The sequence below is a fragment of the Crocodylus siamensis genome, chromosome 6 (assembly GCF_052110815.1).
Source record: "Crocodylus siamensis isolate JL-2025a chromosome 6, ASM5211081v1, whole genome shotgun sequence".
Classification (NCBI taxonomy): Eukaryota; Metazoa; Chordata; order Crocodylia; family Crocodylidae; genus Crocodylus; species Crocodylus siamensis.
The window spans coordinates 82,670,427-82,697,367 of NC_143400.1; the positions used below are offsets into that span (position 1 = coordinate 82,670,427).

General features: G+C 42.6%; 1 protein-coding gene across 10 annotated transcripts in view; it reads left to right on the forward strand.

Moving 5' to 3' along the window:
* Positions 1 to 26,941, forward strand: part of LOC149863074 (uncharacterized) — a 347,984-nt gene that overhangs the window by 247,433 nt on the left and 73,610 nt on the right. For all 10 annotated transcript variants that reach the window (XR_016443055.1, XM_090052663.1, XM_090052665.1 and 7 more), the window contains 11 exons: positions 1,960 to 2,082; positions 6,032 to 6,154; positions 8,741 to 8,878; positions 13,346 to 13,468; positions 14,058 to 14,180; positions 15,243 to 15,413; positions 17,952 to 18,083; positions 22,009 to 22,137; positions 22,588 to 22,716; positions 23,402 to 23,536; positions 24,961 to 25,092. Coding sequence is in view for 9 of the 10 variants with exons in the window: in XM_090052663.1 (XP_089908789.1) it covers positions 1,960 to 2,082; positions 6,032 to 6,154; positions 8,741 to 8,878; positions 13,346 to 13,468; positions 14,058 to 14,180; positions 15,243 to 15,413; positions 17,952 to 18,083; positions 22,009 to 22,137; positions 22,588 to 22,716; positions 23,402 to 23,536; positions 24,961 to 25,092 (1,458 nt within the window). In the remaining variant the exon portion in view is untranslated. The remainder of the gene's footprint in view (positions 1 to 1,959; positions 2,083 to 6,031; positions 6,155 to 8,740; positions 8,879 to 13,345; positions 13,469 to 14,057; positions 14,181 to 15,242; positions 15,414 to 17,951; positions 18,084 to 22,008; positions 22,138 to 22,587; positions 22,717 to 23,401; positions 23,537 to 24,960; positions 25,093 to 26,941) is intronic.

The following is a 26,941-nucleotide window of genomic DNA, read 5'->3' on the forward strand; positions in this document are numbered from 1 at the left end:
AAGATCAAGTGGGAATTGGAGGAAACAGAGAATTGTATTAAAGACAAAAATACACAGACCCTTCTATTCTCCATCCCCTTCCAGAAGCTGGAAAATGTATCAGGGAACAGGAAGCCTGATGTGCAGACATGGCAGGAGTCTAACACCATAAAACTAGATTGAATGTTTGCCAGACTACTATGTTTAGACTGGTTGAAAAACTGGTTGAACTGCTGTAGCTTGTGAGAGCGTGAATGTGTAAGTGAGGAATAAGAAGTGAAAGAAAGATTTCCTTCCTCTCCTCCAGAATTGCCTTTTTCCTCCTCCAGTTCTCATGTCTTTTTATCTACCCAATCACTTCCCTTCAAATTTCAAATTCTTTCCAACAAACATCTGTTGGCAATGGTAATTCAACCATTCTAATATTGCTACTGTACTGGGGCCATTTCCTTCATACTGGGTGTGTCTACATATGCACTTTAATGCACAGTACTGTATCCTATTTTACTGCTCACTAAAGTGTCACATAAAAACCCATGACATTATGCCAATGCGCATTAAGCTAGTCTACTGCGCATTAGGTGTCACTTAAAAAGTGTGCAAACTCATTGCTGCACATTAACACATCCTAATGCGTGTTAATTTAGTACCTCACATTGGGGGTACTAAATTTAATGTGAATTAGAAAAGGCTCAGTAATTCACATGTAGACACATTCACTGTGGTTAATCAGTCAGTGGCATAAATAGGGTAGGGCTATTGGGGCAGCCACTCTGGATAGCAACCTAGGGGAGAGGGGTGGGGCTGTGACTATGCAATTACAGTTGCATCCGCAGTGGGAACCTGAAGCTGCCCTGTGTGTGGCAGTAGGCATGGGAGCCCAGGCACTTCATTACCCCTCTTAAATCAATGCTGCCGTATACAACACTCCTTGACAGCTAACAGAAAGAGCCATGCATTCACATGTGGTAATTTGGCTCAGGAAGGCAGAGGTTGGAGAAGAGTGAAATCACTGGTCTGGGTTTTCAAATTAGACAGTAATTAAGCAATAAACATGAAAATTAAATATTTTTACCCAGACAGGAAAGAATGTTGTGTTTTAATACAAAAGCAATAACTTAGACCCTAGAAAGTTTCTGCTAAATCATGTTCAGTAGTGGCTTCCAAATCTGCATGCGTAATATCATTCATCTATGTATTTGCATACAAAACATTTGACACTTGAAATTTAGCACGTTCAGAATGTCAGATGCTGGTGTGCTAGCCATAGCTCTTATCTCGCAGCCAGGTGGGCCCGGTTTTACTAACAGGGCCTGTATTTGCATGTGTAAATTCCTTCTCTGTTTGCTTAAATATGTTTTTGTTCTTCCATCATGAGAATCTGCAACCTGTGAATCATATACCATAAAATAAACATGCAAAGACTTCAGGGTATTGTTGTAGGTGCTAAAATGTATGACATTTTAGAAATGTGGCCCTAAATACTTGCGTTCTTGAGCTACTTATCTTTGAAATGTCATATATTTGTTTTGAATACATGTTTCCATCGATACCTTTAATGCTTTACATTTAAAAAGGAGTAAAGCTTTTAGGATTGCCTTAGCCCACATTTTCCCTAATGTCTACAAAATATTCTTTCAGCCATGAATTCATAAGTTATTGGAGTTTTGATTATTGTTGGTTTAGTCCAACACTTTCAAATTTGAAAGCAAACCAGTTAAAACAAATAAACTGTTCTTTTCTCTCCTCTTCCTGACTACTTATTCTATGTATAATCACATTTTCCCATTGCTTTAAATACCCTAGTTGTAGGAAAATTGCACGCAAAGAATGAGTCTGACTAAAGTTTGGCTAAATATTTTTTTATCTATTCTCTTTTTGCTACAGCAGTGATCAGTGTCACTTGAAATGATGCTGGGTTAAAACCATTTGGGGGCAAAAGTATAACTTTTAAATTGTCAATGTTTTAAATCATTTCAGTGATAGACCCCTGTGCAGCTGGGAATGGAGGATGCCCACACATCTGTCAAAATGAGAGAGGGTTTGCAAAATGTGAGTGCCATCCTGGGCATTATCTATCTGCAGACAAAAGATCCTGCTTAGGTAAGGAGCTGCAAAAGGGTTATTTAATGGGAAAAGAGGATATTATTCAGAGTTTTGTGTAACTGAGATTTGAATAGAAATGAGTAAGTTGTGTAAATATATGGATGTGTATTTAAGACAGCAGTTCTAGCTCATTTTTTACCATCCCTAGGCCTTGAAAGGCCATTTCAATAATGGCAGTTATTCATTTTACTTTTTCATTTGCATTTGTAGATAATCTGGTGTTATTCACATATGATTCCTACAAAATAATGCCCCAGAAAGGAGATACATGAAAACTAGTTCAGGTAGCAGACTGTACCATCTCAGTGAAAAACCTATTTAGAAATCAAAAAGCTCTTTAGGCAAGGAATTGCTTCCATATTACTAGAGAAATCAGCAGGAGGCAAGGATTTCTTAGGGTGAAATCTTTTATTGGACCAGTTGCATAGTTGGAATAGAGTTAAACAAGCTTTCAAACTGAAGATGTTCTTCATCAGGTCAGAGCAGTAAAAGCCAGGCAAGCATAGTAAAATACAGTTTGAAGAGGGTGGAAGAGAAATTCCTGGGGTAGATGACATAATTAGCAGAAGAAAAGAAGCTCACTACTGGGAGATCAAAGCATATCTAAAGGGAGAAGGTTCATTCTCGCCTTTTATGTGTGGGAGTAATTCAGGAATCAGGTAGGTTATAACGTCCTTCAACAAGGACATGGTAAAGCTCGAAAGAGTCCAAAGAAGAGCCAGCTGTATGATCAGAGGCTTGCATGGCAAGCCATATGAGGAAAGGCAGAGGGACCTGGGACTCTTCAGCCTGAAAAAGAGAAGGCTGAGAGGGGAGTTGATAGGCGCTTACTGCTATATCAGGGGTATACATCAAGGGCTCAGTGAACAACTGTTCACCAGGGCACCCTTGGGGAAAACCAAGAGTAATGGGTACAAACTCCTGGAAGACTGTTTCAGGCTCAACATCAGGAAAAATTTCTTCACAGCTAGGGTGACCAGACTGTGGAATAAGCTGCCCTCAGAGGTGGTGCAATCACCTACCCTGGAAATCTTCAAGAGGACACTGGACGGTCATCTTGCCAGGGTCACCTGACCCCAGTTGTCTTTCTTGCCTGGTACAGGGTGCTGGACCTGATGATTTTCTCAGGTCCCTTCCAGCCTCACAATCTATGAATGTGCCATAAAACCAATGTCATGTATAAAGTCCTTGGTTGGGACTACCATTCGTATGTCCACAAGACCAGCTGTCATCCCAAGTTCACTAAAAAAGCTATAATCTTCAGTCTGCCCCCATATACCATCACATCCACTCTGAGAAGAACACTCACAATGCCCACCAAGCCAACCTAAAATCTTCCTTTATGCAAGAAGGACATTCCAATAGAGAATTAGACCATACATTTGAAAGAGCTATCCAAATACCCAACAGTAACCTGTTACAATACAAAAAGACACCCCTTCTGTAGCCACATAGCTCTGGTGGTCACCAACCACCTCACGCTGAAACCTATCAGAAGAGTCATCTGCAGGGATACAGGTTTTCCGTTTGCCATGGAAAAACACAGATTTTCTCCTTTAAAGTGTTGTGGAAAGCACCTTCCACAGTTCACTGAAGATAAGTCTATTGGGGGCACAGGCAATATGTGGGGTGGCAGGATGGGGCATAGGTGATGCGTGAGGGGCATGTACTCCCCAGACTTCTGCATCCACAGCAGGCACAGGGCTGTGTCCTGGCTGGACTGTCATGGGCAGGAGTCATGTATGCGGCCCAGTGGGCAGGACCCAGCTCAGGAGAGCGGAGCAGAGCAGCAAGATTCATAGCTACCATTGGCACCGGGCCCCTACGTGGCCAGCAGCATAAGGAGTAACTGACCAGTGGGGTGGGGAGGAGGCTCTACCTTGCCACTGTGGCTGCACCACTGCTCCCCTCAGGCCGCAGCTTTGTCCCAGAGGGGAGATGGCCTGGGGACAGTGCAGGCAGCCTGAGGGGAGAGGAGGTGGTGAGGGCAGCGACTGAGCTATGGCTGTGGGCTAGAGTCACAGTCCAGTGTGTGAGCGGGTGGTGGCAGGAAGAGGTAAAGGCAGTGTGGCTCCCCCACCGTCCATTATTCCTTGCATTGCTGGTGGCGTGGCTGGCACCACCCTGCGCTGCCCTCCCATGCTGGGTCCTGCCCACTGGGCCACAAAGACATTTCCTGCCCATGCTGGTCTGTCTAGACTGCAGCCCTATACCTGCTGTGGGTGCAGAAATATGGGGGTGGGCACATGTCCCCCATACCCTCCCAATGCATCACTTATGACATGGTCTATGGTCAGGCACCTCCCCTGCTTCACACACCCCTGTCCTGCCCTACACCCCCCACCCCACACACTGGGGGCCTGGGGACAGAGGGCAGTGGGTCAGGAGTGAGGGGGACCAGCAGGGGTGGGGGGTGTGGGCTGGGGGTTGGGAGTGAGTTGCACCAGTGGGGCTGGGGGATCAGAAGTGAGGGGCACGGACAGAGCTGGGATGGCAGGGCCTGTGGCTTGGGAGTGAGGGGCACTGACACATCAAGGCTGCTCAGCTCCACAAAACAGCGGGGAGGGCAGCCATAGCTGGACCCATGTCCTGGTGAGTGAAGGGGGCAGGGGGGGCTCTGATTTTGTATGATAAAAAAAAACAAAATCAAACACCAAAATACATAGGTATTTAGAATTTATTTTATTATAATGATTGAGGCAGTAGTAGACTTGTAAATCACTTTAAAATTGTAATATATCAAAAAATGTTTTGCTCCTTGAAAAAATAAAGTATTTCACACTATTTTGCCAACAATTTCAGCTTGCAAAATGACAGCTAATTATTCATATGCTGGGGAATTTTGCCCTATCAGAATTTTGAAGCAGTTACCAAATGTCATAAATATCACCACAATACTGGTGAATATTTTTGGTTCTGCCTTATGCCCCCATCTTGCAATTGTACTGACTGCATGAATAAGATTGTTTACAGTCCTCAAGAACATCTATCTCTGCACCTCACTAAATTCAACATGTACCCTGAGAAAAGAAAACAGAAGAGCTAGAAATATAGAAAGACTTCTTAATTTCTTAGGTATTTTCTGCCATGAATAAATGTCAGTCGTAGCATGGAGGTTGAAGTTTTTGCTCCATTATACACTGCAAGGTCAGCCATTGGCTTTTGTAGCATGAGGTTTAGTGTGTTGTTCTGCATTTGGGACTGATTCTCTTCCTTTGGGTTTCGCAGCTGTCAAATAATTTACAAGGCCAGATTGTTCATTATGATGCTGATGGGCCAATGTCCTGCACTGATCTGTAGATAGAGGTCTCTTTCCCCCCGGAGGGGTGGAGTGCCCTTCTTTTGTTCAGCGCAGTGTTTTCCCCAGCTTCTATGTAGTGGGAAGCTCTGCAGGATTCAAGAGAGTGAGATGGAGAAGTGGTACAACAAATGTCATAGGGTAGTGGTATAGCAAAGATAAGGTGCAAGTCTCCAGAGCACCATTTTCTGCCAACATGCTGTTTGGGAGAGAGCTCAGAAAATAATCCAGCCCCTTTTAGTATTGTCCAGAAAACTAGGTCACTCCTGTTCCATCCCCTTAAACATAATAGAGTGTGATAAAGTGATTTCACACTGGAAGATGGGCTCGTACAGGTTTCTTTACCGAGTAGTGCTGTCAACCTGTGTTAAAAGAATAATAAAGCATCACTACTTTATGGGGGTGATGTAAATATAAATGTTTATAAATCACTTCAAGAGCCTCAGTTGAAATGCATCATTGTAAATATAAAATATTATTTTGAAGGGCAGTGTTGTAGTTTGGCATTTGTGGAATTGTTAAAGTGCTACTGCACCTCTGGAAAATAAGATACTGTTTCAGCAGATGTTTCAAATGCTCCTGTTAGAGGCGATATTAGGATTGAAAAATACCTGCCTTGCTCTCACTGCTCATCTCTTTGCTTTGCAGACATTGATGAGTGTGTCGAAGGGACAGCCAGGTGTGCCCATCGTTGTGTGAACACGCTGGGATCTTTCACCTGTGTTTGTAATCCCGGCTTTGAGCTGGGGGCTGATGGAAAGCAGTGCTACCGTAAGTGACAGTTTAACAGCAGTACATTTCAGACCAGTTTACCTGGAAAATGCTCTACTTCATTTTTAATTCAGTTGGATTTGAACCTCGGGCAAAAAACCAAAAAAACATGTATGCAAAAGTTCAAGCTGACTGTTCTCTTCCGCATCAGAAATGCAGTTGCCATCTTGCAAGTGTATGTGTTCTTGAACATATATTCAGAGCCTCTGCTTTACTCTACTCTATTTTAGAGAGCAAATGGCCCCAGTTGGCTTATCTAAAAATGTTGTGAATTCTGTAGTGGAGATAATTGTAAGAATGCCAGGATTGTCAGAGGAAACGTATTCATTCTCTTTCCCCTTGACCTCTGCCCCCCACCATTTTCTCATGTCCAAAGTGTGTGTAAAGCAAAAACCCACACGATGTTCTGCTTTGCAAATCTCTGCAGATTTACTTAGGATTCTCCTCATACAAAAATGTGGATTGAGCAGCTGCTAGTTTAAGGAATATGTGAGGGGAGTCAGTAATGGGGGAACTGAAACATCCCAGGATATAAAATCTCCAGAATCAGTGTTTAAATTCTTCCCAGCATACGTTTTAGTTGAACAGGGGACTAGCTCCTCAAGGCAGTAGTTTTGATAGAGGATCTTTAGGCGATCTGTAAAGGGTATATTTGGATTTGCAAGGGAGCGGCGGTGCAAAGGTTTGTGGTGTTATGGGCCTGGCATGAGCTCACTGGAATGCAAACAATGGTGTGACCCGGCTTAGCAAAGAAGCAGGAAGTAATTTTGCAGTCTAATAATACTGGGTAGGGGTTTTCAGCAGAATTTCTTTAGGAAAATATAGTGCATACAAGAGAGTGAATACATTTCTTAAGGCTATGCATATGAGAGATTTTAATGAGGGGAAAGCAGCCATTTCAAAGGATACAAACAAAAATAAACACTAAAAATGAAACATTTGAGAGAGGAGCTAGTAAGCTATTCTAGACGCAGAGAGGAACAATAAACATCACAGAGACAAAGGAGGTGTTATTAAATATGCAGGATATGATACATTATGTGAAGCAGTGTATGGGTTATAAACCATTCAAGTCTATCATAATTTTCTAGAAGGATTTTTTATCATTTACATACAAATCGTTGTAAGGCAAAATTCTGTCTGCCTTGCACACAATGTTAAGGGGAAAAAGAATTAAACTAAAAATATTCTAAATCTGTCCAAGGTGGGCATGACTACAAACATGTCTGGGACACCTTACTGTCTTTTTAATGTGTTCAGCCACACAATATCCCCTGTAAAGTAGGAAAGTATTATTTCAGTGTTACAGCTGGAGGAAGAGAGACTAAATAGCTTGCCCAGAGTCACACAGGAACTGAGCTGAGGTCCCCAGGTCCCAGATTAGCTCTGTAACTGAACCACCTCTCCTCTCTCGGGGGAATATGGCCATCCTTCCTACTGTGCATCACATGTGCCTGTCCCTCTATTCCTCCTGACTTGTGCCCCTGCACCAAGATGGCAATTCCTGGTCTTCTCAGCATAGTGATGGATCTGTTAGTCTTCCCTTGGTGCAAAAAGAAGGACCAAAATTATATCAGCCTGTGAAGGGAGCTATCCACAAAGGTGATGGTTTGCTGCCCTGAGTGTAAGCAGAGTTTCTTTCTGTGCTGAAACACTTGAGGAGGCATGGCAGCTCCTTTAGATACAGTACCTTCCAGGAGGGTTTCTGGGGTGTTGGATCTCAAAAGCATCCTCAAAAGAGATCCTCAGTAGGAAAACCTGGATTTGAACAATGCTCCCCCTTCATTCTTAGGAACATACAGCTAAAGGGCAAATGAAGCCTTCCACAAAGCCTGGCCAGCCTCTGCACAGAAAACTTGCAACATGTTCTCACCTTGCCTGAAAGAAACTGGACCAGTGGCTAAGGTGGGAGTCATGGAAACAGGGCAAAAAGACACTAGGTCAGTTTAGTTGTAGTCTGTGTTATGTTGAAGCCTCCGGGAGAAATCCTAAGGGAGTTATTCAGATTCCTTTGAGGGATTTCAGCTGCCAGAGTCCCTCTCCCAAGCACCTCCCGCACATTGAAGAGGGCCTGGAACAGCTTGTTTTGCCTTTCCTTGGTGAATAGGGAGCTTTGGGGATACATTTCTGAACTCTGGACTTCACATGAAAGCTGACTGTTGCCTTAGCTCCTGCTCGCTGGAGAGAAGTAAGAGCAACTTTTTTCAGAATGAACAAAAGAGCAGCACAGCCATTATGAGCTTTCTGTATAGTCGCCCTACTTCCTGGTCTACTTACTTCTGGTGAACAAACTTACCTCCCTTGTTTCAATGCTATGTAAAGAGCTATGTTAAGATTTTTTTTATGGACATCAGTGCATCTGGCACTGTACTGTTACAGCAGGTGAATAGCAAATTATTCATTAGCTAAATATTGTTTTAATACAACAGGACTCTTCCTAGTGCTTAACATATGAAGAGGGTGATTTTTATTTACAGCTGTGATGTATGACCGCCCCCCTCCCCGCAACAGTTAGTTTCCAGATACGCTGTTTTGAAATGCTGCTCTATCCTCTTTTAACCTTTCTTTTGATCATTTCTCTAAAAGGAATTGAAATGGAAATTGTCAATAGCTGTGAAAGCAACAATGGTGGTTGTTCTCATCGCTGTGAGCACTCAACTGGTGGGCCTCACTGTTCCTGCAACAAGGGATATGTGCTTGATCTGGATGGGAAAACATGCATAGGTAATACGCAGTAAATGCCATGTCATGTTGAAAGAGCGTAAAAGGTATCTGAGACCCATCAGAACAGAAAGAGAGGATGAGGTGAAAGGGGGTGTCTAGAATAAATCTATCATTTATAGGAGAATCGCATTTAATTCCTTCCATTCATGCATAGAATCAAAGAAAATTAGGATTGGAAGGGACCTCAGGAAGTCATCTAGTCCAACCCCCTGCTCAAGGCAGGACCATCCCCAACTAGATCATCCTAGCTAAGGTTTTGTCTAGCCAGGTCTTAAAAACCTCCAAGGGTGGAGAGTCTACAGCCTCTCTGGGTAACTTGCCCTAGTGTTTTACTTTCCCTAATATCTAACCTAAACTTCCCTTGCTGCAACTTGAGACCGTTGCTCCTTGTTCTGTCATCTGCCACCACTGACAACAGTCCAGCTCCATCCTCTTTGAAACCTCCCTTCAGGTAGTTGAAGGCTGCTATTAAATCCCCTCTCAGTCTTCTCTTCTCCAGACTAAATAAGCCCGGTCTCCTCAGAAGTCATGTGCCCCAGCCCCCGAACCATTTTCACTGCTCCCTGCTGAACTCTCTCCATTTTGTCTATATCCCTTCTCTAGTGGGTGCCCCAATACTGGACACAGTCCTCCAGATGTGGCCTCACCAGTGCCCAATAGAGGGGAAGAATCACTTCCCTCAGTCTGCTGGCAACAGACCTACCAATGCAGCCCGGTATGCTGTTAGCCTTTTGTAGACCCCCCCACCCCAAGTACTTTTCTACAGAGCTGCTGCTTACCCAGTCAGCCCCCAGCCTGTACCAGTGCCTGGGATCATTTCATCCTAGGCACAGGACTTTGCACTTCTCGTTACTGGACCTCATGAGATTTCTTTTGACCTAGTCCTCTAAGTTGTTGAGGTCTCTCTGAATCCTAGCCCTCCCCTCTTGCATATCTACTTCTCCCCCAGTCTGGTGTCATCTGCAAGCTTGCTGAGAGTGCATGTTTTAGCTCTTCTTCCTGTACTGCAGTAAACTGGAACCAGTCCAAACCTTTCCATTCATCACCTCAACTTGAGCCATTCTGTGTTTGGTGGAATCATTACTTTGCATGGAAAAGATTTTCTTCTGGGCTTAAAACAAAAAGACTCTTCCCGGATGCACTTCCACTTATCCATAAGTGACAAATCCCTATTTATTTACAGCCTGTGCTTAGTTCCTTTTTCAGAAACTTAAAAAAAACTTTTGCTGAGATTTGCTCATATTCTGAAGGCTAAACAGTTGTTGAAGCAGATGATTAGTTCTAGTTGTGCATGTTAAGGCTGATTTTCAGAATTGCTGTGCACTCACACAGAGACCACTTTGCACTGTCAAACTTGTTCTGCTTCCATCAGACTACCCATCAGTGAAATTACACTTCCTACCGTGTGCAAAATTTCACCTGGGAAATGAAAGTAGTAAATTTAATTTCTGTTTCTCTTAAAAGAAAGTCCTTGTAAAAATTCCCTTGTTCTGTGTTACATCATTGTATAAAACATTTTTACTGTATATAATGTTTGCCATGAAAACAATTGTACCTTTTGCCAAAATGGACTTGTATTAATACAGAATTAATAATTCAGGGTTTTTAACAAAAAGCAAAATATGAAACCACGAGTTAAGACATATACTCTTACCAAACCTCCCCCCCACCACATTTTCCTCTGGAATCACGGGGCACCTATACATGTGCCAAACATCTGTTCCAAAGCATGCTAATTAGCACGCATCAGAGCACACGCAATTAGAGCATATTAATTAACCCACTCCAGCAGCCTCTGCCTCATGTCTATTTAGTATCCTCACACTTCAAAATAGCAGTGAGGGCACTTCAAATAAAGTTTGTTGAATGAGCTTTAGTTCAAGTGCCCCCTCCACTATTTTGAAGCATGGGATACTGAATACACATCATGCTGCAGGAGCTTTAATTAAAGGGGCCATCCCGGAGCACGTGTATAGATGCCCACAGAGTATGGTGGAGAGGCATTAGAAACCTGTTTTAACGGCCGTTACCAAAATGAACATCTGAAAGTCTGGTTTATGCAGAATAGATGTTGCGAGATAAAAGGGCTGGTAGTCTGAAGAACCTTCTTTGCTTTCCAAGTCTCTGTGAGTTAGTCTAAACTGTCCTTCAGGCCAGAGTTCCCTTAATAAGCATTAGTTCCTGAGAAGGGAGCCTTACGCCTGATCTGACCATTGTGTAGAAATTCAGAGTGTGCCTGGTGCTGCTGGCCCAACACCTGGCTGCCACTGCCTGGGTCTCCACCACCACCACTGGACCCAGCTCAGCTGCCCAGGCACTCTGGTCCATCTGCTCCACACCCACCACCGGGGTGCTGGACAGAGCCGGTCTCGATGGAGACCAGCCTAGGACCCCCATGGGCAGGGCACGCTCAGGCAGATGGAATAGGACCACAGGCAGGTGGAAAGCAGCATCCAGGAGCAGGATGGGCAGCTCGGGCTGGGTTTGCAAGGCAGTGACAGTGTGGGGCTGGGGCCTGGGGCAGAGTCACAATCCACTCTCTGGACATCCCTGCCCATGGAACCAGCACCCATCGCAGGGACATGCCGGAAGTGGGTTGTGGCTCTGCCCTAGCCCCTAGCTTCATGTTGTCACTGCCCTGTGACTCCTACCCTGCCTGTGCATCCCACTTCCTGATGCCGCTCCCTGCCCACCTGTGGCCTTATCCCATCAGCCCAACCGGGCATGCCCTGGCCATGGGGGTCCCAAGCCAGTCTCCATGGAGACCCTGCCTGCCTGCTCTATCCAGAACCCCAGATGGTGGGTGCGGGGCAGACAGGCCCAGGGCCAGATAGACTCAATTGTTGTTCCCCTCCCCAACTGCACCAAGTCAGGTTGGGTCAGGTCAGCACCACCCTCCCCCACTGGCACCAAACCAGGTCAGTCCCTCTCCCTCTGTCCCCAATAATCCAGGCCTGCAACAACTCACTAAAACTTCCTAAGTGGCCCTCGATGACCCCAGAAAATTGCTCATCCTGGCCTTGGAAGGACTAGGCAATTATAATATTGTAATGCACAATAGATATGTAAAGATTTGTACTACCAAAAATTTGGTTGTAGAAAGTAGGAAACATTAGCTACTAGGCAGGATGAGAAGGAAGAGAAAGACAGAGGTCTGTGACAGGAGAATTGTTAAAACGAGAAGGGTAATTTTGGACTGGTTTCTGAAATGACCTTGGGTGTCTGTGGGATTACTAAGGGCCTGGCTGGAGTCTCATTTAGACCCCTGCTAATGAAGAATTCAGAGCAAAGAAAGTTATTGTGGCCAAGGTGAAAGAGGTGATAACGTAGATGAAGTTTTCAACGGAAGAGAGCAGAGGAGGTGAAAAGTTCTGACAGCAAAACTCTCCGTTTCGTTGGTCGTTCTCTGCACAGTACAAGGCATTCGGTGAGCTTTTAATAGAACCAGGAGACAAGATACCATCTGAAATATTGCAGGGCAGCTTTGCTTGTGACACTTCTGGAAAAGGAACACTCCTTGTTCAAAGAACCGGCATTAATCAATTGCATGCTAACCTCTAACCTCAATTGATTAATTACATTTTCTTTCTCCTCTCTTGTCTGCGTTTCCTAATAATGTTGGTCGCCTTTCCAAGGTTAATTGAGACACTGACCTTTTGCTTCTGTGGTTGCTCATCTAGTTAATGTTCAAAAGCATTTTGCGAACTCAGCATTGACAAGCTACCCCTTGAAAAGCCACTTAATAGCTCAACAAACTAAAAGGGCTGAGATCAGCCGAGAGCCTGCAGTTAAAAGAAAACAGTTTGATTCTTGTTTCCAGTCACCAAGACGGCAGTTTTTGACCAGACATATTTCCAGATGTAAACAAGAGGCAACAAAATGGTGGCAGTTGATTTATTGCATATAAATTGCATATAAATATCTTCTTTCTTGAGTGTGCCTCACTGAATTGGCGCTTACTGTTTTCTGCTCTGTTTTCTGTCATAATAGACCTGATGGTTGAAAAAAATTCATATGAAAATGATCAGCTACAGATCACTGCAGAATAGATGCTTGTTATATCCTGCAGTGTTGACGTTCTTGTGATTAATTATTTTGTCGTGGCAATGCCTCCGAGTCCCTGGCACAGACCAGAATACCTTTGCTCTGGCCCTGAAGAAATATAGAACAAGTGTTCTGCTATTGAATGCTGACAATGTCTTTCCTAATTATATGACAGTGATCTGGTGAACAGACCCATTATCAAGATTCAAACAAATATTTTTGGCTTGGAAATGATAAACAGAACATAGGAGAACTGGCCACTAGCGTGCAATATCCTGGGAATCTGTTTTAGAAAACTGCATGGGCTAAAGTGGCCAACAGGGTGAGAATAACAGTCTTTCAGTGCCATGAATCAAACGAACAGGTTGCTTGTTTTTGAATTGCCCTTGTGAAACCTAATTGAAGTGCTCCTTTCTCCTTCAGAGCTGGATGAGTGTGAGACTGGAGAGGCCTGCTGTTCTCAGTTCTGTATCAACTATGTAGGTGGCTACGAATGCACGTGCAAGGCAGGGTTCCAGCTTAACACTGATGGCTGTGGATGTGATGGTAAATGGCTTAACACTGTTGGTTGTGGCTGATTCGGATCACAAGAGGGGGTGGAAGAGAACAGATTTCAAAGCTCATTCCAGTATTTCATAGCAGCAAATACTGCTGTGTCAATAGGATTTTAGCAATATGATCCCCAAAACACAGGGACTGAGTAACAGGCAGGTCTACTTTGTGCAGGAATGCAGGAAATGAGTCGACTGAAGAGCCCTTTCCCCTTACACACATACTATATGTAAATGTCATCAAAGGTAACTGCCAGAGTACTTTACATGTAGGTAAACACCAAAATATTTGGAGGTCTGGCTAAATATGGACAGGTCAAGATGTGTATATAGACTTCTTGGATCTATGCAGTCATGTTGGGGGTTTTTTATAATTTTATATGGGCCTGAAATATGGCAAAATAGCCTCTTTTCTTTTGCCTTGAAATATTTTGATACTTCTATTGTTAGTGGGGTAGATTCAAATGGAGAGAAATAAATTTAAGCAAAGTTTTCAGAATGCACATATAAATTTTGTTTAAAGTTTGAACAAATTTCAAGTGGTTTAACCTTTTCCTAATTATCCTCTATTTTTTTTTACATAGATGAAGATGAGTGTGTTGTTGACAATGGTGACTGTGACCAAGTCTGTGTTAATTCTCTGGGGTCATATGAATGTGCATGTGAGGAAGGTTACATACTTGGTATCAACGGGCAGACCTGCATCAGTAAGTCAGAGTAATGCTGGAAGACAATTCAGCATTGCCTGTTGACTTAGAACATGAGCTCTGAGACAAGATTTTTCAGAAGGGACAAAAAATTTTGAGAGTCCAGTTTGAGACGTTTAAGGATGTCTAAGCTATGTGCAGCCTTTTGGTCCCCCACAAGCATGCAAGATAGTGGCTTGGTGAGAAGGTTAATGGAAGATATATGGGCAAATCCTCCCACCAGCAGCCTTGAAAATTTCAGCTTGTTTTATAAAAAAATTCTGTTATAAAATTTTTGACACACGCTTATATTACCCTTACTTTAGTTATATTAGGAGGTTAAAGATCTTGTGGGAGAAAAAGACCTAGTTAAGCAAGTTACGTTCTGTTAAACTGATACAAATGTCTCTACTAAAGTCAGTGTCTAACACTGGAACTAGAGCCCAGCTTGGCCATGTATCTTTTTATCTAGTTTAACCACATGCTAAACTACAGGAAGAGTGTGAAATTTCATCCAGTTGCAAAAAGTAGGTCAACTGATTCCACAGTCTCTTAATGCTGGATTTTCAAATTTTTGTGTTTATTTTAGAACCAGGTCCAAGTCACAGATCCATAGATTGAACAAATGTATAATCCCTACCATGGGCTGAATTCTAGACCAAAATACTCTCAAACATTCAGGGTTCAGGATCCACAACTAAACTTCAACATTTTCAGTTCTGGCCCAACATAGAAATACTGAGCTCCGGACTTGTTTCCAGCCTCAAACCTAGAGTTTAGTTCTAAGAAGTGGGGTGAGGCCCATTTTGTTCTTTCTCTTTTTCCTGCTCATGTGTACTCCACTAACAGAGTTAATAAAGAGGAGCATGTGTGCCTTGGTGTACTGAGTATTGTACGTTTAGGAATAGCTATAACTGTATATGTTATGTCCTGTACATTTAGAAATGGGTATAACTGTGTGTACATTATGTACTGTACATTTAGAAACAGATTTTACCCTCTTAGATTTTTCGGCTATACCTAATAGGAAGATCTAAAGACTGAAGCAGTAAGTTGTAATTCTAAAGATGGCTCTGTTCTTAGCACTAGATAATGAAGAACTGAATAAGGAGGAAGAAGAAGAATTAGAGATCTCTAGGATTCCAGATCTTCAGTTCAGAAGACCACCTCAACTACTTAAATATGCTGTCACACTAGACCCTTTCTACGAGGATGAGGATGTGCGAGGAGAACTCACTCTCATGCAAAAAGTTGGTAAGAAACTAAAGATGATGCTAGTTTCTAAGGGTGAGAACAGGTGGCAGTGGTGAGTGGGAAAGTCTCTAGGTTGGGAAAGATTTCAGAGAAAAAATGAGACCGACTCAGGAAGGATAAAGCTGGTAGAAGAAAAGAAAGAAAGCAGAAGGCCAAATTTTTTCTGCCCTTCAAAGAATGTGCACCAGCCAGCGGGAGGTACCTGCATCCTTCTGCAGGCTGAGGGCAGCTGCAGCAAGGATAATCCAAGGGCAGCACACTGATCAACAGCCCTTATCATTGCTGCTTCAGAAAGGCAAAAATTCTCCATAATGTTGGTACTGCTGGAAAACCAGTCTCATAGACAACCTATAGAAAGAAATGCAGGGACTACCTATTTTGTGCAGAGTATGTAGAGGAAATGATGATACTGAAACTGGTCAGAAACTATAACATGTAATCATAAAAAACCCAGGCTAGGGCATGGATCTAAGCTACGGCATAAAAATCCAGGCTAAGGGCATCCAATAGTTTTTTCAACCTAGAATTAACTCGAAACTCAATAGCCCTGTTGTATTGAACAAACATGGAGAGTTGGTCACTTTACTATGGATTCAAAAGTCACCTTGTTTTTTCCTTGGTAGATGAATTTCTTGAGTTCATGAGTGGACTATTTTTTTTCTTTCCAATTTATATTGTATCACGTTTATATTTAAAGTCTAGCTAGGTCTGATTGCACATCTGAGTCCATGTTCCACAGGTACAGTTCAGGGTCTGGTCCTGGCATTTACTTTTTATGTATAAAGGGGAAAGTGTAGACCTGAAAAAGTCTATGTGATGTACAGCAGGAATGCAACAGAAGGTAGTCATGCTAGAAAAACAGTTAACAGCAGGCAGTATTCCACAGCTAGACGCTGTTAGGCTGACAACCAGTTGGGAATCTGACAAATAGTATTGCCACCTGGAGAATGAGAAGCATAGAAGGCAAAGCCTAATGTTGAATCACCAGCACTGACTTTGTTTTTCATAGTTAACATAATTTTGGGGGAGGCTCATAATTTTGTAAGTGAGCTTCTGTATTTTTCCCCAAAGGCTGATCCAGAGCATAACCATGACAATGTTGATGCCCAGGGAGCTAGTGGCAATGGAGGGTGAAAGTACCTTTTTCAAAGTTTAGCCACGCCTTTTCACTCTCAAATGGAACATAATTTCTTCCTGGCTTCAAGTGCTTTTTTGTGCTGTGCTGTAGATTTTAACTAAACCGCCTGTTAAAACAATAATATATTGCAAGCAGTTAGTCTTTTCGACAGGTCCTTTGCCTTTTATTATGTTGTTGAAGTAAAATTGGTTACCCTTTCCAAAGGCATTTTGCACTCCAGTGTTTAGGGCTGAATTTTCAAAGTTGTTCTTAGCTGCTTTCTGAATGCATTTGAATGCTGGCCACTTATACAAGTTCCTGAATGGGAGCTGTTGGGTGCTAAGTGCTTTAGAAAATCTGATCTCACATAGAGAATTACCAATGAAAAACAAGCAACCCACTGACTTAATGTTAGCTGAAGGAGCCTGTCAGCTTCCTTTTAAGGCCTCATCAAAATCTTTATCCAAAAAAACCATCAGTCCTGTCCCACAAACCACCTGAGGCAAAAAGCTGATCAAAAGGATGGGCTTGTAATGTCATGCAGATATTTCAAAAAGAAGTAACATTTGTCTCATTAGCCTTCAACAAACGTCATGCAGCAGGAGTGCTTGTACTTGTGAGCAGATAAAGGAAAATGGTAGATGTGTGTGAGACAGAGACTTAGATACTGATTTGTTTCTCCATGTGAAAATCCTCTTCGTGCAGAAAAGATTATAAACTTGCATTAAGATAGACTTTCACAATATAGTTTAAAATTTGCTTTTTAAATATATTATGATTATAGTGTTCACCTGATGTGACCTGAAAACTGAAGTAATGGTATCCTCTCTTTAAAAAACCTCTTTTGAAAAAACCTAGTTCAGTTCTATAAGGCACAGTATTTTTTAGCCCTCTCTGGCAAAGATTTACAGTATCTTGCTGCATGAGTACCACCAGAGACGGGGAGCCTAGCCTCACACTTCCTCTCACTTAGGATGCAACTCTTTGCAATCAACCTCACAGCATAAAAGCAGATGTGCTCTGACTGGGCAGTGCTAGAACAGAGGCCCAAAACTGAGGACACAGCCAATGTGCTTATTGTGTTGAAATGGGAGGGTTCTCCCTTATTGTCAAGGAAACCATACTGATGTTTGGAAAGATCCAGGTATATTTCTAATACCAATAATACTCTTAATACTTTCTTTAAATTGATCAGGTTCACTAAATCATAGAGGAGTAGGGCTGGAAGGGACCTAATCCAACCCTCTGATTGAGGCAGGATCATCCCGATTCAAACCATCCAAACCACAGTCTAAACTCTACAAGAAGTTCTACAAAGTTCTTTCTTTGCACTGTATATCTGGAATGGTTACAGATAGGTAGACGTTTATTAGTGTCGTGTCCCTGTGCTCACAAAACTTTTTGTGCTTTTTCTATTTCAGTTTGTCTGGATAGCACATTTGGCAATGATTGTAGTTTGAGCTGTGAAGACTGTATGAATGGAGGCACATGTAACAGTGAAAACAGTGGATGCATCTGTTTGCCTGGATGGACTGGCATGATCTGTAATGAAAGTGAGTACAGGATGGTTAGACGGGATCCAAGAGTTATGTTCTTTGCCCTAGAGCTCTGCTCTGGCAATTGTATAAGAAACAGAAACAGTTTGTTCTCATTTTATACTGAAAAGGAACAGAATTCTCATTGAAAGATTTCACATTTATGCCATTTGATCACAGTTGAGACGGACGCAGTGGCTTCTTGATTTTGACATGAAGTCCTCATGTCCTGTGTGGCACATTAAATCTAAATGGGAAGGGATGTTGAATTATGCAGTTGGTAAGCCCCTGGCATTGCCTCACTGATCAAATACCAAACCGCCAACACATTATCCCACTCTACTTCTTTATTTTAATGTAAAGTCCTGTTCACTTCATGTGCTGTCCCCAGAATGTGAGTGGACTACAGTGCACCAGGTTTGCTGCAGACTATTACTTGATTAGCTGCCTTTTAGAAGTCTCTTCTGGCATATGCTGCTGCTGTCTGGGTTGACTCAAAGGTAAACTTAGTTGTTTCCAAGTTCAGACATGCTGTCATTTTTTAAATTATTATTACATTGGTGAACTAAGGCCTTTATTTCTGAACTGTTGTTTTTTTTAATTTACCGTAACATTATTGAGAGTTGTTCTTTTTTAGTATTAGAGCTTTTACTGCTTAAAATACTTTAAGTGCTTCTGACCTGTACATCAGTGCCTTTTATAAAGGAGATTATGATACAAGAACTTTGCTTTTCGTTATTCCTACTTCCTTGTAAAAAGCATTTTCTGCTGCATGAGGATGTGGGAAAAAACAAACTGCATGGAAGAATGGCCATGTCTTGATGGACAGTGCTTAGCCTATTATTTACATAAAGGCAGTCAGGATTTGTGCCTTCATCATCACAGCATTAACAAAAGAGTTGTTAGCAATTCAGTATGTGTGCCCATTAATTGTATTGCCATTGTGCCTAGTAGCTTTAGTTAGAGACTAGGGCCCCAGGGTTGCTATCCAACAGCTGGTTGAGTCCTTTCCCCAAACAGCTTACAAGCTGTAAGATAACAGGCAATGGGGTGATACAGGTTTCCCTTGCTTTATGCTGTACATGCGTTCCTGAAAATGGCACATAACTCGAATTTCCATAAAGGGAACCCACTCTACAATGTAACAAATAGGGATCCTTTCCAAGACCTTGACTGCACTGACCCCCAGACCCATTTCTACCACTTTTACAAGACAATTTTGGTACTCACCAACAGCAGACAGTGCGCACAAGCACAGGGCGCTATCATAATGTGGATAGCAACTACAGAAACACATGTTGCGGACAAGGAGCGAGGAGCACAGATCCACGCAGAAGATTATATTTTGGTGCTTGTCACTCCCACAAAGCAGCTGACTGCGGGCTTCCATGACACCAATCAGATAAGAGTGAATTTACCTCGCACATAACAAATTTTTGGTATAAAAAGGATCATCGCATAAGAGCAAATTCACACATAATGAACCTGCGTAAAGTGAGGGAAACCTGTATTGATAGATGGGCCAAGGAACTTTGAGAGAGTGCTACGCAGTAGTCTCAATAGGTCACCACCCTAACATTTCCAAGATATTTGGCAGACACCAGGGCAAAAGAAAGAAGGAAGGGATTCCAACAAATTGCCAGAAATAAATGAAAATGTAGCGGGTTCCTAGTACAGGTGAACTATGAGTTTAGTTAGAAACTATTGGGGCATTGGTAATAGAATAATAGCAAAGAAGTTTAAAATGATAATTTTCAGTTTTGCTATGTGTTACAGGTAGTGCTCATAGGATATTTTAATGTGTTTTGGTAACCCAACTGGAATGTCTTAACCTGTATTTGCAGTATAGTCTCTTCGTTCAGGCACAGATTTAAGTCAGGGCTCGTATTCTCTGTAATAGTATTATATCGTGTGCATTAATAATTGAGACTTTTTCTATAGTTATCAATGATGTTATTCCATTTGATCCAAAAGAATTCTGTTCTAGTTTTAAAAAGAATACAGAATTATGTCTTATCTCATTGATGTCAGTGTTGACTGAGATAAGCACAGAATGTTTTCTATATAAATCAAGATTTGATCCTTATAAATATTTTTTTCTTTCTTTCTTTCATTCTTTTTTTCCTTTCTACATAGATGACACTTTGAAAAGAAATCAGGAGCTTAATTTTCCTAATGAATGAAAGAAAATCAAAGGATAATTGATGATGAATTTCAAGATTCTTAGTATGTAATGGGGGTGTAGGTTGTAGCTGTGTTGGTCTAAGGACACGGGCAGACAAGGTTCTTTGGGTGAATCTGATATCTTTTATTAGACCAAATAAATAGTTGGAGAACAATTTCTAAGCAAGCCTTCAGGTTCAAAAACCGTTCATCAGGCTAAGGAAGTTTCAGCAGTTGGTGTGTGCTCGTCCTGGATGGAATGAAAAGTAAAAAAGCCAGAGGCTGGGCTGGTACGCAGACAAGACAGGTAGTCAGTGAAGATGTGGGTGGGAGACAGGCTGGGTGGGAAGGAGAGAAGGGGGATGAATAGTGAAGTACCTGGGAAGTCAGCTGTCAGGTAGGTTATAATGTGTCATAAATCCAATGTCTATATTTAGTCCATGATTTTTAGTATCCAGGAGGTTGATGAAGTGCAGTTCATAGGCTCGTCTCGGGGAAGTACTTTGTAAGTTTCCTTTGAGGATCAGGACTGAGAGGTTGCAGAGAGAGAGAGTGGTTTTCTTGTGAGAACTGTGCCCCCACCGGTAATTGGGTATTCCTGTCTTTGAGAGATTTCCAGTGTGTGTTCATTCTGGTGCGCAGTTGTTGTTTGGTCTCTCCTACATATTTTCCATCAGGGCATTTGGTGCACTGGATGAGAAGTATTACATTTCTGGAGGTGCAGCTGTAAGATCCGGGAATGCTGATGGCTCTGTTGTGGGGTGCAGTGATTGTGGGGGGGGGCGGGGTGTGGAGATGTGCTGGCAGGTTTTGCATTTCTTGTCATGGCATGGTCTGGACCTAATTTGGTGTGTTCTGGGCCTGAGGAAGTTTGCTTCTGGTGGCGAGGTTCGGTGCTTGTTTGGAGGCTAGGATGGGTAGCTCTGGCAAGATCTTTTTAAGAATAGGGTCTCTTTCTTGTATGGGTTGCAGTTGTTTGAAGCTGACTTCCCAGGTACTTCTCCACTATTCATCCCTCTTCTCTCCCATACGCCCAGCCTGTCTCTCATCCATTGACTCCTCAGTCTACATTTTCACTGACTGCCTGTCTTGTCTGCATACCAGCCCAGCCTCCGGCTTCTTTACTTCTCATTCCATCCAGGAAGAGCACACATCATCTGCTGAAACTTCCTTAGCCTGATGAAGGGTTTTTGAACCTGAAAGCTTGCTTAAAAATTGTTCTCCAACTATTTATTTGGTCTAATAAAAGATATCAGATTCACCCAAAGAACCTCGTCTGCTTAGTGTGTAATGATAACCTGTCAATTAAGTTAGTTAGTTCTAAATTAAGTTAGAAAATGAGTCCAAAGATTGTATTTAACCAATTTTAGCTGAAAATAATGGAGGTCTTTCCTATTACACAGATACGTTTTTCATAGGAGCCATCAGAGCTTTATGCCATGGAGTCCTGTGTTGTTACGTCTCAACCTCTGGACAGTATAAAATATCTATGAAGCTTCAGAGCTTCTGTAGGCAAAGAATATAGCTAAGGCATATTTCCCTTCAGGTAATTGAGTCTGGTTACTTCAGCTGTCAGTTTTAATGACCTGGTGGTAAATACCAGAGGAACAGATATCATCCTATAAGGAAACAACAGTGACATGGCATAATTTAAGAAATGCTTGCCCAGAGTTGTCCTTTAATTGTTTGTATTATTCTGATGACTGAAGCATTATTTCATTTCATTTCTAACTCATGAAGAGATTACTTAGTCCATTCATCTTCTCTGCTTTCTTTTCAGCTTGCTCTCCAGGGACTTATGGGAAAAACTGTAACAGCATTTGTAAGTGCCAGAATGGAGGCTCGTGTGACCCTGTAACCGGACAGTGTCACTGCCCACTGGGAATTAGTGGAAAGATTTGTGAGGATGGTATGATTGCTAGTGTTTTGATCTGTATAATTTCTGTCTGGGAACCTAGTGACTGCCCATTTCTTCTTGTCGTTGCTAGTTTGCACATAGTAGAGCTAAGTCTCCAGTTGAGGTGGTGGGCATAGACACATACGCTTGAATCTTGTCCTGCCTTGCCCTCCTTGTCTTGAAACAACAGGAGAGGCAACAGATGTATGAAAGCAGTTAGCATTATCAGCATTGTAAGGATAGCAAGCTGAGGCAGGGACAGACTTATCCCAGTATCAGCTAAGATGGTGGAAAAGACAGAATTGAACTGAGATCTCCTGTGTCATAGTACAGTGCCTCAATAAAAAAAAGCATCAAATTTCCTCCAGATGCTTGCTATGGGAAGCATGCTAAAACAAGGCTGGCTTGGTATTTCACAGAAAGAGACCTTGTTGATCATTTTGTTCACGTGTACCTCTCTAGGCTGTCCAAAAGGATTCTTTGGGAAGAACTGTAACAAGAAATGTAACTGTGCCAATAATGGCTATTGCCACAGACTGTATGGAGCCTGTTTGTGTGACCCAGGATTATATGGGCGTTTCTGCCATCTAAGTAAGTCACAGTAATTGTTCTGAGCTGTTTGCTGTAAACAGAAAGAGCACAACAGATATGAAACGATTCTATAAGGATGTATGGCTGTAACTGAGCAGGGTTTTTAGCAGTACGTTGCTCAATCAACTCTGGGGGGACAGCTCACCTCCTTAAGTTTGGTGATGACGTGACAAAGGTATACACACAAAAAAGACAAAGGAAGATGACCAGATACCTAATACCTAAAAGATAAAGGGGAATAAAGAATCTAAAAAACAGAAAGAAAAACCAAAACGGCTTTTTTTTCATGTATAGTTTGTTGAAAAGTTAGAAAAATGAAGAGACAACTTTTTTCAGGAAAACATTCATTTGGGGGGAGATTGTGGCATTTTACCCCAAAAATATTTGTTTAAAAATGACAACCAGCATTCATTTTAAAGCTTACTACCTCTTGCACTCACCTCAGATTGCCCAAAATACGATGGATCAGCTCAGTCAGGAATTGGCTTTATAGTTTACATACACTCACATGCACACTCACGCTCACACTCATGCATGCACGTCTCTGAATGTATAGTTTTGCTGACAAGTAAAATGCATATTTCTCTTTATAGAAGTTGTCTTATCCACACACAGCTCTGCAGATGTTTAAAAAATAACTCATGTATAATTGCAATGTTAACAATTCCTTTTGATTTGGCTACAGCCTGTCCCAAGTGGGTCTTTGGAGCTGGCTGTTCAGAAGAATGTCAGTGTGTGAAGGAGAACACTCTGGAATGCAATGCCAGAAATGGTACTTGCACCTGCAAACCAGGTTATCAAGGGAGCAGGTGCCAAAAAGGTATAACCTAATATCTGATCCTCTGCCTTTAAAGCCATGCCTATTCATTAATTCTCATTACTCCTTTCATGAGCCACCTGGCACTATACCAGATATTAATACATTTTGGTAATTAGTTCTCTAGTTTTCCTATTGCAATCTCCAGTGGTCATTTAACTTCACTAAGGTTGTAGGGCTGTAAATGAGAGAGAGTTTGGCCCAGCAGACTTATCCTGAACAATTGGCATAAGGGTGAAATTGTAATACACCTGAAGCTTTGACATTGACTTCAGTGAAGTCAGGATTTCACCTTAGGACACAGTAATTTACAGCCAGTGCTTGCATTTTTTTTTTTTTTGATAGCTGGATTATTTATGAATGAATTCTACATCATGCTCTTTGGAGCAGGTTTACAGCTCTTTAAATTCTGCCTCTTTGTAAGTTCTGTAGATAGTGCAGAGGAAATTGTATTCTGTATTCATGCTTGACAGTCTTGGGGTGGAAGTGGAGTAATGCAATAAAGATGCTTGCCTCATATTCTTCTCTGAACTGTAATGCCATAGAGCCCCTTACAGGATTTTCTGAGGAGGAAAAAGGGGATGGAGGTTTAGTACGAGGGTTGATATTTCGTATCTCCTCGTTCTGTTGGTGGTGTTCCAGAGCAGTTTGGAACTAGCTCTTTTCCTGCCTCTGATCTCTCCGTAAGGCACAAAGCAGCAGTGGCTGTAAAGGCAAGACTTTTCAGGTATCAGGAGTAAAAGCATCAGGACACTCAATTGACTGTATTACAAAGGCATGTTTAACAGCTTCTTCTTGTGAATGCAAGCACTTCTTGTACCCTTTGTACCCACGTAAAAACTATATCTTGATTATTTTCACTGTCTTTTGTAATGAAGACCCCAGTCATGCATTGGAGACCTATTGTGCAAGTACTTTATACATATAATGCTTTGAGATGGAAGTGTACAAAAACAGCTAACAACAGCTTACAGCTGTTGCAATCCTATTGAAATGTAGCCTGTTGAACTAGTTTAAGTCAGAGGACAATTAGGACCAAATTCAATCCCCAGTTACACATAAAACTCCCACTGTTGTTTGTACTGGATTCATAAAAGTATTTCAAAGCAGAATTTTGCTTTGAGAGAGATGTTTCTTGCTCGTTACTATTGGTATAATACCTTATACCGCCCTTAATCTGGTACCCTGAAATCTGTACTAATTTATTTGCTCATCCAGAATGTGGCTATGTTATTTAGCTGATATTTGAACAGTAATGCAGTAGCTAAAATATTAGTAGTCAGCAACATAGCTAAAAGTTTCAGTGTATTTCCTTTTAAGGTTTATATTTGTTTCAGATATTATTGCCAAATTATCTTGTGACTTTTGTTTCAGTTTTCTCAGCTGCTCCTTTCTTTGCACATGTTCTGTGTGCACTCTCTTTTCAGAGTGCACGCCTGGCTTTTATGGAGCTGGCTGTAAACTGACGTGCAACTGCTCTGATGTTTTATGTGACTACAAGACAGGAGAATGCAAGCATCCATGCCCACCTGGTTTCCATGGAGAAAAGTGCCATTTATGTAGGTATCTGGACATACATTTCAATAAGAAGCATAACAGTAGAGGGTCAAGGATTTGTGTGGTGATCTTTATTAGACAAACTGCATGGCTGGGATAAATGTAAACACAGGTGGATCCAAGGGAGCATGGTGGTGCTATTGCACCCTTTTGGCTGTGTGCTACATGTACAGTGAGCTCTTTGAGCTGGAGCTTCACTTACGCCATGAGGTTTGAACTCACCATCTGGTCCATGAGAGGTCTGCCCAGAGTGCCTGCATTCAAGCATCTCCAAAACCCAGGGGTGGGCACCACTGCTGGTTAACTGTTTCCCTCCTCCCATGCTGAATTCAATGGCAGGAAAAAAAGAGAGGGTGAGCTCCAATGCTTGGCCCCTGGGCTCCTCGAGTGCTGCATGAAAATAGGGGCTAGCATCCCCATGGACACTTGTCCCCTCTCCTCTTTCCCTTGCCACTGCATTTAGCAGGTTTGTGGAGCTGAAGAATGAGGAAGGGTAAACAGCAGCAGTCCTCACCCCCTGGGCTCTGGAGGTACTCAAAAGCAGAGACACTGAGAAGACTGCCCTGATTGCCAGTGAGCTCATTGAGCTCATGGTCTGTGCAGAGCTCCAGCAACTGCTCAGAAAATTCACTGACATCCAGGATTGTGGCACGGTGGCCATAGCCCCTTTTTCTGTGTGGTTTGTGCACAGTGAGCAACCCCGGATTTGTCCAAGGATTTAAATAAGCTTTCAAACACAGGGCTTTCATCTTTGGGTCTAAAGTAGAAGATGAAATTCACCCATGAGAAAACCATGTTCAGATGCTAGAATTCTTGATATTAGGCCAAATTTACTACTGGTGTAAATAGGTTCATTCTCATTGAAACTATAAGGGATGATTCTAGCAGTAACTTTGATCCCTGGTTGTGCTAAAAATGAGGCTAAAAATGTATCTAAGCAGTAGGGCTGTGTGAAATTTCACCGGCTGTTTTGATCTGACACTGTTTTGACTTATTTCGAGCTCGAAACAGTGAAATCGAATCGAAACAAAGGGCTTCGAAACAAAACGAGGCTAGTTGAAACATTTCAAACATTTTGAAACATTACAAGTTTTGAAGCCAGGAGCAAGGTGCTGGGAGACAGGGGAGAACCAGGGCTGTGCTCCCAGCAGTAGCCAGGAGCACAGCTCTTTTTCTCCCTGTCTCCCGCTGCCAGGCTTCATGAAGCCGATCACAGCAGCCTCAGTTCCCCTCCCAAATGCTGCAGTGGGGCTGGGGAAAGGAACTGAGCCTGATTGCTCAGTTCCCCTCCCCAGCCCTATGATCGGGCTGGGGGTGGGAAGTCAGCCCAGCTGGGCTGAGTTCCCAACCCGTGAGCTAGATCAAACAATGTTTGGGCTGGGGAAACAAACTCAGCTCACCTGGTCTGAGTGATGGTCGCACTGGGGTTGGGAACTCAACTCAGCTGCGCTGAATTCCTTTCCCCAACCCCAATCATTGGGCTGGCATTGGGAACTCAGCCCAACTGGGCTGAGTTCCTTTCCCCAGAGTGATGGTCAGGCTTGGGAAATGAGCTCAGCCCAGCTGACTTCCCAACTCACTTCGCAGCTGAGCTGACTTCCCACCCTCAGCCCAATCTAGCACTGGGGAGGGGAACTGAGCAATCGGGCTCAGTTCCCTTCCTCAGTCCCAGGTGGCAGCACCAGCTTCCCTCTCTCATCTAGCAGGCAGATTGGGGGCCCGCAGCCCCAATCTGCCTTCCAGATGAGAGAGGCTGTTTCGAGCTTCCCCATTATAGTTAATGGGCGAAACATCAAAACAGCATTGAAACAGCCTCACTGTTTCAACAAAGCAAAACGGAACAGCTGTTTC